Genomic DNA, 10,824 nt, shown 5'->3' on the forward strand with positions numbered 1-10,824 from the left:
GAAGTGTGTGTGTGTGTGTGTGTGTGTGTGTGTGTGTGTGTGTGTGTGTGTGTGTGTGTGTGTGTGTGTGTGTGTGTGTGTGTGTGTGTGTGTGTGTGTGTGTGTGTGTGTAAAATGAAAAACAACAACAAAAAAACAAAAAAACACGTCCGGTTTTAACACTCATGCACTCTATAAATTGCCGAACGAAGGAATAGTAAAGCAAAACAAAGCAGCAATAAAAACAATAATAACAACAACAGCAACAGCAACAACAACGACAGCAGCAACAACAACAACAACAACAACAGCAACATATTCGAAACAAATTCAAAGGATGTAGCACTGCTTTTATTTTCACACGTGACAAGAACTCCACTGCGGAAACCGAAGGATGGGGAATGGAAGCCAGTTGACTGAGATCGGGAGACACTGGTCTGTTGCACTCCGTTCAGTGACTGTGTTTCTGGGAAAGGAACACACACAAAGAAGTTAGTTCATAGCGTTCCTGCGTGCGTGCGAATGACTGCCGTGGAAGCGCTTTGAATTGTCTCTGCATTACTACTACTACTACTACTGCTGCTACTACTACTACTACTCTTTTCCTTCCTCCTCCTCCTCCCCCTCCTCCTACCACTACTCCCTCCCTCCTCCTGTTCCTCTTCCTCCTCCTCCTACTAATACTACCCCCTCCTTCTCCTCTTCTCCTCCTCCTACTATTATTACTAGTACTCCTCCCATCTCCCCCTCCTCTCTCTTCATGCTCTTCCTCTTCCTCGACCTCCTCCTCCTACTAATACTACCCCCTCCTTCTCCTCTTCCTCCACCTCCTCCTACTATCATTACTACTACTCCTCCCCTCCTCCTCCTCTTCTTCTTCCTCCTCCTCCTCTCCCCTCCTCCTCTTCCTCTTACTAATACTACCCCCTCCTCCTCCTCTTCCTCCTCCTCCTACTATTATTACTTCTACTCCTCCCCTCCTCTCCCTCCTCCCCTCCTCCCCCTCCTCCCCCTCTTCCCGCTCCTCCTCTTCTTCCTCCTCCTCCTATTAGTATTTCTACTACAACTCTCCTCCTCCTATTCATCCTTCTCCTCCACCTCCTCCTCCTACTGCTACTCCTCCCCTCCTCCCTCCTCCTCCTCCTCTTCTTCCTCCTCCTCCTCCTATTATTATTATTATTACTACTACTCCCCTCCTCCTCTTCTTCCTCCTCCTCCTCCTATTATTATTATTATTACTAGTCCTCCCCTCCTCCTCTTCCCCCTTCTTCTTCTCTTCTTCCACCTCCTACTATCACTGCTACTACCCCTCCTCCTCCCTCTCCTCCCTCTCCTCCCTCCTCCTCCTACCCGTCCTCCTCCGATTCCGACTACTACTGAGGAGGAGAAGGAGGAGGAGGAGGGTGTCTCCAAATTTCAGCCCCATAGGTGAAGATTGGCTGCTGTATTTAGCAATCACAAAACAACAACAACAACAAAAGAAAAATGGTTGTAGGCGAAGCTCTCCAATGGACCACACCATTCTGAAGAAAGGTGGCCGAGCTGATCATGAAGTCCCACAAGGGGACAGAAGGGTTCTGAACTCAATTCACGCATGGACACACCCACCCCCCACCCCCACTCCCCACCCCCGGCCGCTATTCCCCAGTCCACCAGTCCTTGAGTAGTGGTCTGATTGCTAGTTTTTTCGGATGAAATTATCATGTGAGCAACATGCCTGTAGAACCCAAGGCAACACAAGAAAGCTGTCCCTGGCAAAAATATACTAAAGAAACGAAAAAAAACTTATAAAGATTTGATAAGACAAATATACCAGCAGACAACAAAAAAGAAAAAGAAAAAAAAAAAGAAAAGAAAAGAAAAAAACAACAAAAAACACGTCGTCGTCGTCGTAGTAGTAGTAGTTGTAGTAGTAGCAGTAGTAGTAGTACCATCGTTGCGGTGCCGGTTGTCCCCACATCCTGTAGACACGGACAAGTAGTGGGGAGTCAGGGTCAGGCGCGGGACACAGGCTGGCAGCCAGCAGGAGGCTCCAGACTGTTCAGGTTTTCCAAGCCAGGGTGGTAGTCCACGAAGAACAGCGACTGCTCCACAGGGGTAGGGTCTGGAACATAGAGGGGAGAGGTTAGGGGTTGGGGAGGTGTCATAATATGTCACTGGAAGAGACTGGAAGAGACAGACAGAGGACAGAGGAGAGAGAGAGAGAGAGAGAGAGAGAGAGACAGAGAGAGACAGAGAGAGAGAGAGAGAGAGAAGATGGTGTGGCATAATAATAATATGCCGGTGCATGTTGTTAACACATTGCAGTATGATTGAAATATTGCAACAGTGATTTTTGCCAATGCTAGAAAGTATTCTCTGCACGTCATTTTAGATATCATTTTGGTCTGCAGAAGACATTCAGGTTCTCCAGACCAGGGTGGTAGTCCACGAAGGACAAGGACTGCTCCACAGGAGTGGGTCTGGAACACCCCATCCCAACCCCATCCCAACCCATCCCATCCCAACCAAACCCATCCCAACCCAACCAAACTCAACCCATCCCATCCCAACCCATCCCAACCAAACCCATCCCATCCAAACCCATCCCAACCCAACCCATCCCATCCCAACCAAACCCAACCCAACCCAACACAACACAACCTAGCCCAATCCAACAACAGGACACAACAAGAGAAGACATGACAACCCAACCCAACCCCAAACCAAACCAAACCTTATCCAACCCAACACAACCCAAACCCACCACAACAACACCCAACCCAACCTAGTGTAATGCAATGCAATGCAATGTTACGCAACAAGACAAAGCAACTGGCGGCAACCCAACCCAGCACAGTCAAAACCAACCCAACCCAACCCGACCCAGTGTAATGCACCGCAACGCAACAAGACAACACAACACAACAACACACAAGTTAAGGTATGACAACGCAAAGCAGCGCAACACATCAACACAAAACACAACGCAACCCAGCCCAACAGCAGGACAAGAGACGACATGACAACACGACGCGATGCAACCCAACCCAACCCAACCCCAAACCAACCAACCCAACTCAACCCCAAACCAAATCCAACCGAGCCCAACCCAACCCATTCCACCCATCCCCAGCACTGACTGAGGCCGAAGGGGCCGATGACGGTCTCTGTGACAGGCACACAGTGGTCCTGGGTGACGGTCAGGATGACGGTGCTGTCATTAAGGGAGGTGAAGGCCCTCGTGAACTGCCACGTGTTGACCCGCATCGTCTGGTGCCCGTACCCCAACACTGAGGATCCAAGGAACGTGGCATCGGCTGAAAAAATAAAAAAAAAAGAGAGAAAAAAAAGAGAGAATCAGCTTCAGTTTCAGTTTCTCAAGGAGGTGTCACTGCGTTCGGACAATTCCATATAAGCTACACCACATCTGCTAGGCAGATGCCTGACAGCAGCATAACCTAACTCGCTCGTCAGGCCTTGAGTGTATGCTTATATATTTGTGGAGGCCAAAAGAAGCGCTTCAAAGACACTCTGAAAGCTTCTCTGAAGGCCTTCAACATCAGCCACGACACATGGGAGCTGAATGCAATGGACAGACCAAAGTGGCGTTCAGCTGTCCACAAAGGTGCCAAATCCTGTGAGGCCAACAGAATCGCTGCAGCAGAGCAACGCAGACAGGCCAGGAAAAGCAGTGCCAGCAAGTCCCTGACAGCCGCCACCATCCCCTGTCCACACTGCGTCAGAACCTTCCGGGCGCGGATTGGCCTGACCAGTCATCTGCGCACCCACAGAACCCATCCCACCCACCCCCAGGATGACTAGATGGTCCTCGTCGATTCCGACGGACGAACCACATATATTTGTGTACCTATCAGAGTGGATTTCCTTTTGCATTTAGCCAGAGGACAACACCCTCACTATCATGGGATATTCTTCAGTGCGCCAAGTGCGTGCTGCACACGGGACTTCAGGTTATCGTATCATCCGAAAGACTAGAGGCACAGTTTGATTTTCCAGTCAAACGTGGGAGAAAGGGCGAGAGCGGGATTCGAACCCACACCCTCACGGACTCTGTATTGGCAGCTAAGCGTCTCAACCATTCCGTCACCTTCCTCCCTATAGAGAAAGAAAGAAAGAAGAAGAAAAGGTCATCTCACAGAACACCGCACCTGATGTCGAACCGGTCTCCTCGCCATTCTGCATTCAAAAGTGAGACAGAGCCGCCGAAAAGGGAAGGATAATGCGTTGATTGAATCAAGAGTAGCCGTTCGTTGAAACACAGTCCGCTAAATCTGGTTAATTTGCAGTAGTCGTGTTCGTTTGTTTGTTTGCTTTTTATAATAATAATAATAATAATAATAATAATATAAGAACAAGAACAACAACAACAACAATGATAACAATGATGTTATTGTTATTACTATCATGTTATCATCATTATCATTATCATCATTATCATTATTTTTTGTTGGGTTTGTTTACAGTCATGTCGCGATGAACGCATTTTCGTTAGTTCGGAGCTACATCTGCACCCCCCACCCTGCCACCCTCCCCCCTTTCCTGCTGGCTTGATGGTCATTGTCAGACACAACTGTCATCCCAAGTGGTTAACGCGTCCGCATATGAAACGATAGAATCTGAGCGTGCGGAAAGGAATCCCACATTCACTAGAATTCTCTCCAATATACCTTGGGTAGTGGTCTGGACGCCAGTCATTCGGATGCACCGATAAACCTTATGTCCTGTGTGTAGCGTGCGCGCGCGCACACACACACACAAAACGCACGCACACACACACACACAGCACTGTTGCCTGAATCCTACCTGGAATGCAGGGTTCTCGCATCACGTCGAAGTCAGGCAGATCGAAATACTGACAGGTGACGTTGTCAAATGACGTGTACACGCGTCTCTGTCGAGCAATGTAAGGCAAAGAAGTTTATTTCATGTCGTGTAGGGTCGGGTCGTGCCGTGTCGTGTCGTGTCGTGTCGCCACTGACAGGTGACGTTTTCAAATGACGTGTACAAAGGTCTCTGTCGAACAATGTAAGGCAAAGAAGTTTATTTCATGTCGTGTCGTGTCGTGTCGTGTGAAATTTAGTGCCGTGTCGTGTCGTGTCGTGTCGTGTCGCAACTGACAGGTGACGTTTTCAAATGACGTGTACAAACGTCTCTGTCGAGCAATGCAAGGAGTTTATATCGTGTCGTGTCGAGTCGAGTCGTGTGGTGTCGTGTGTTGTGTCGTGTCGTGTCGTATCGTGCCGTGTCGTGTCGTGTGAAGTGTAGCGTATTGTAGTGTAGTGTAGCGCCGTGCCGTGCCGTGCCATGTGAAGTGTAGTGTTGTGTAATGTCGTGTCGTATTGTATGGAGTGCCATGCCGTGCCGTGTGAAGTGTAGTGTAGTGTCGAGTCGTGTCGTGTAGTGTCGTATTGTTTCGTGTAGTGTAGTGTAGTGTAGTGTAGTGCAGTGTCGAGTCTTGTCGTGTAGTGCACTGTCGTGTTGTGTTGAAACGTGTTTGATTGGGCTGGATTGGACTGATAACTTGATGCGGGTTTAAATCCTCAGGGGAAAGCGCATTGCCACAGTACAGCGCCACCCCTATTTTTTCTACACGATCAGCGTGCATGTGTACCCGTTTCAGAGTCGGAGTGGATTTTTCTTCAGAATTTTACCAGGGACAAGTCTTTGTTGCACCGTGGGTTCTTTTACGTGCACAAAGCGCATGCTGCACGCAGGAACTCGGCCTATCGTCTCATCAGAATGAATGGTATGCAGACCACCTCACCACTCGAGGTCTAGTTGAGGAGGGGAGAACATTATGGCGATTGTGGGAATCGATCCCATACCCACAGATTGTGTGAGTGTGTGTGTGTATGTGTGTGTGTGTGTGTGTGCGTGCGTGCGTGCGTGCGTGTGCATGTGTGTGTGTGTGTGCATGTGTGTGTGCGTATGTGTGTGCGTGTGTGTATGTGTGCGTGTTTGCGCGTGTGTGTGTGTGTGTGTGTGTGTGCGTGCGTGCGTCTGTGTGTGTGTGTGTGTGTGTGTGTGTGTGTGTGTGTGTGTGTTGAGTGGGATTTATTGTTTGCTTTATTTTTCGACATCACTCTGTTTAGTATAGTACTTGGGAAAAAAAAAATCATGGGTGCAATGGTTTTTTTCAATACGTTTAGTGGGTATAGTAATGGGTGACCTTGTGGTATTGCGTCTGCCAAGGGAGAGAGATAGACAGACACACACACACTCTCTCTCTCTCTCTCTCTCTATCTCTCAATCATCAAAGAACTCACCGCGGCATAGTCTTTGAGCTGGTACTGTGTAGTGACAGTGCCGTTGATCTGTGTCATATGGATGATGAGGCCCTCTCTGTCTCTGTAGTAGTCATAGCCCAGCTCCACAGTGCCCTGCAAACACCGGATAGAACAGAATAGAATAGAATAGGATAGAATAGAATAGAATAGCATAGGATAGAATAGGTTAGGATTGGATAGGATAGAATAGGATAGGATAGGATAGCATAGCATAGCATAGCATAGCATAGGATAGGATAGGATAGGATAGGATAGAATAGAATAGGATAGGATAGAATAGCATAGGATAGGATAGGTAGAATAGGATAGGATAGCATAGGATAGGATAGGATAGCATAGCATAGCATAGAATAGGATAGGATAGAATAGCATAGGAAAGGGTAGAATAGGATAGGATAGCATAGGATAGGATAGAATAGGATAGAATAGCATAGGATAGGATAGCATAGCATAGCATAGCATAGAATAGGATAGGATAGAATAGCACAGGAAAGGGTAGGATAGGATAGGATAGGATAGGATAGGATAGGATAGGATAGGATAGGATAGAACAGGATAGAAAAGAATAGAATATCGTCATGTGGATGATGAGTCCCTGTCTGTCCCGGCAGTAGTCATAGCCCATCTGCGCAGAGCCCTGCATACACCCGCTGTACCCTTTTACATACATGTATATTATATATATATATATATATATATATATATATATATATATATATATATATATATAAATATATATATATATATAATTATATATATATATAGATAGATAGATATATAGATATATATATATATATATATATAATACTAATAGAAGAGAATGAAATAAAAAAAACACTTAACATAATAGAATATCATATAATATCATATCATATTATACCACATGACATAATATAATAGGGCATACTACTACTACTACTACTTTTATTATGATGACGTATATGGTATTGATTATGGTCACTATGACAATGCCGACGATGACGATGATGGTGATTATCATTATCATCATCATCATTATACATTAACACGTGAGGCACACACAAATAACACAGGAACACACACACACACACACACACACACACACACACACACACACACACACACACACACACACACACACACACACACACACACACACACACACATCCCCCAATCCTACCTCACTCATTTAGCCCTCCACACCCACCCCACACACCACACACCACACCCCACACACCACACCCCACACACTACACACCACACACTACACCGCACACCACACACACCACACACTACACCCCACACCCCACACCCCACACACCACACACCACACCCCACACACCACACCCCACACCCCACACCCCACACACCACACCCCACACCCCACACACCACACACCACACCCCACACCCCACACACCACACACCACACACCACACCCCACACCCCACACACCACACACCACACCCCACACCCCACACACCACACACCCCACACACCACACACCACACCCCACACACCACACACCCCACACACCACACCCCACACACCACACACCACACCCCACACACCACACACCACACACCACACCCCACACCCCACACACCACACCCCACACACCACACACCACACCCTACACCCCACACCCCACACACCCCACACACAGCACACCACACCCCACACACTCCACACCCCACACACCACACCCCACACACCACACACCACACCCCACACACCACACACCACACCCCACACACCACACACCACACACCACACCCCACACTCCACACACCACACACCACACACTCCACACACCACACACCACACTCCACACCCCACACACCACACACCACACTCCACACACCACACACCACACAGAGAAAACTCGAAGCAACAGCCTCCTCCCTATCCCCCCCCCCACCCCCTTCTCCCCAAGTCTTCACTCACATCAATGAAATAAGCAGAATCAGGGTCGTCCGCCAGCACCTCCCCAACAGTTCCTATGGTGACCGAGAACTGTTTGTCAAAACAGCATTTCTGTGGCTGCTCACCGAAAGATGCACTGGCTAGAAACCCCGCTGCCAAGAGGAGAGACGACAACATCTTGTTGGAGGGTTGGTTCTGCACTGTGGTGGGCAACTGGATTATCCTTGCTTTGCCTTGCCTTGTCTTGTCTTGCCTTGCAGAAATGACGACAGAGCAAAAAAGAAAGGGTAGGGAGCGGTCTTATTTAGAGGACCCCCTTCACCCCCCTCCTCTCTCTGTGCACGCCCACCCCCCCTTCTCTGCCCGACCCCTCTCTCTCTCTTTCTCTCCCTCTCTCTCTCTGGGGTTGGAGTGGAATGTTACAGCTGTTCGTGTTGTGGCCACTACCCCACACTCCTCTTTTCCCCTTTCCTTTCCTCATCTTGTTCACGATTCAAACCTGGGGTATTGAACTGTCTTGATAAGATCATTGAGAGAGAGAGAGAGAGAGAGAGAGAGAGAGAGAGAGAGAGAATGACAGAGAGAGAGAGAATGAGACAGACAGACAGACAGAGACAGAGAGAGTAGAGGGAGAGAGACAGAGACAGAGAGAGTTCAGGGAGAGAGAGCAATGGACAATGAACAATAAACAACCTGAATAGCATTAGCAATAAACATATAGTTTTACATGGGAATACACGGTTTGTTTTCTTTTAAGTATGATGTTTTATTCAAACAAATTGTTTTACTGGCATAACCTGTTGGTCTCCCTAGAGAGAGATTCAAGATTCAAGATTCAAAAACTTTATTACTAAAGGATAAAGATTTTAGGCATTGCCTAGTCTTCCAACCTGTCCTTGTGACAACAAAAACAATAACAATAAGACACAACAATAATAGTAATGGTAAATACTGCTACTACTACTTCTACTACCACGACCCCTGCTACTAATGATAATTATAATACTGATCAACGCACCATCATCATCATTATAAAAATATAATAAAGGGAACACAGTCACACACTTACACCCACCAACACACTCATCTCAAGACACACACACACTGACACAACAAAAGGAGAATCTCCACATATAATAGCAGCATCTGTCAGAATTGAATTAGAAGAAAATTTTGATTATCATTTAAAAGTTTACACTGATGGCTCGGTCCTGGATGATAGCAGTGCAGGATCTGCTTTTGTCATTCCTGACCTAAAAACAGAAAAATCATATTATTTAGGTAAGGGACATTCAATTTTTACAGCTGAATTGGTGGCCATCCTTATGGATTTAAATCATCTTGTTGATATACCAATCATCGTAAGTAATATCCTATTAATTTTTGTGTTGATTCGCAATCTGTTTTAAAAAGTTTGCTCCTTTTTGGGAATAATCAAAGAGAAGATTTATTGCTTGAAATTAGGTATTTATTTCACTCCCTATTTGTGAAGGGTACAAATGTTGATTTTTGTTGGATACCATCCCACACTGGATTCCTTTATAACAACCAAGCAGACAGGGCAGCAAAAAGGGGAGCAAAGAATCATATAGATAGTATAAAAGTATATTGCAAAATATCGTTTCTTTTAAGATGGGCGTAAAAAGAGATATAGAGTGTGTTGGGGAGAGGGGGGGGGAGGGAAGAGACAGAGAGATGGAGACAGTGAGGGGGACAAACAGTGGAGACAAACAGTCAAACAAACAATGGAGACAAACAGTCAAACAAACAATGGAGACAGTCAAACAAACAATGGAGACAAACAGTCAAACAAACAATGGAGACAAACAGTCAAACAAACAATGGAGACAAACAGTCAAACAAACAATGGAGACAAACAGTCAAACAAACAATGGAGACAAACAGTCAAACAAACAATGGAGACAAACAGTCAAACAAACAAACAAGCAGCTACACTGACAGTAACATCATTCGTTTGGTTCTGAACCCAAAATACCGAGCAGAAATATAATTATATCTGCACATATATCATTATGTCCTATTTGAGTATCCTTGTAAGTTGATTCGAAGTTTACGTATAATGCATCTCTGTGTATGCAGACATTCATACATGCTTGTGCGCAAACTGATGTAGAGTAAAAGGTTCCAGAAACGTCAGGAATAGGTTAAAAAACAACAACAACAAAACAAAAACAAAAAAAAAACATGAACGCATATCGACCTCGGCATATCCGAGAGATCGACTTACATCATGAAGGGTCAGAGAAGTCAGTAGTTTGTGACCTGTGTCCGCTGGGGGTGGGGATGGGGGGTGAGGGGGCGGAGGGAGTGATATAAACCGTTATACGTTTTACCCTCGCAGCTTGTGTGGTCGTGGGAAGTGTCATACGTTGTTTTGAGGAACGTGTTGTTTCCACGCTTTTTTTTTCTCCAACTGACCTGACACACAGTACAAGTCAGCATGGCACGTGCACATACACTGAGGACAGAGTGAAGGAGACGTGGCGTCTTTCATCCTGTAAAACTCCAGTCAAATACTGTTTCTGTTGTTTAGTTGTTTGTTTCTTTACCAACAGAATAACATCGTTTTCTTTTTCTTTTATTTATTCTTAATCTGTTGGGTAGCGTATGCTCAGACCCTCTCTTACCAA

The 10,824-nt window shown here is 46.3% G+C and overlaps 1 protein-coding gene across 1 annotated transcript in view; it reads right to left on the minus strand.

Annotated features, from left to right (window-relative positions):
* Window positions 1–1,973: 1,973 nt before the first annotated feature.
* The window catches only part of LOC143293575 (uncharacterized), a 33,904-nt gene continuing 25,053 nt past the window's right edge, over window positions 1,974–10,824 (minus strand). The window contains exons 12-16 of the mRNA XM_076604621.1: window positions 8,195–8,290; window positions 6,249–6,362; window positions 4,786–4,873; window positions 3,102–3,251; window positions 1,974–2,083 (exon numbers count right to left, since the gene is read on the minus strand). Of these exons, the coding sequence (XP_076460736.1) occupies window positions 1,974–2,083; window positions 3,102–3,251; window positions 4,786–4,873; window positions 6,249–6,362; window positions 8,195–8,290 (558 nt within the window). The remainder of the gene's footprint in view (window positions 2,084–3,101; window positions 3,252–4,785; window positions 4,874–6,248; window positions 6,363–8,194; window positions 8,291–10,824) is intronic.

This window comes from Babylonia areolata, chromosome 1 (genome assembly GCF_041734735.1).
Source record: "Babylonia areolata isolate BAREFJ2019XMU chromosome 1, ASM4173473v1, whole genome shotgun sequence".
In the NCBI taxonomy this organism is placed as follows: Eukaryota; Metazoa; Mollusca; class Gastropoda; order Neogastropoda; family Buccinidae; genus Babylonia; species Babylonia areolata.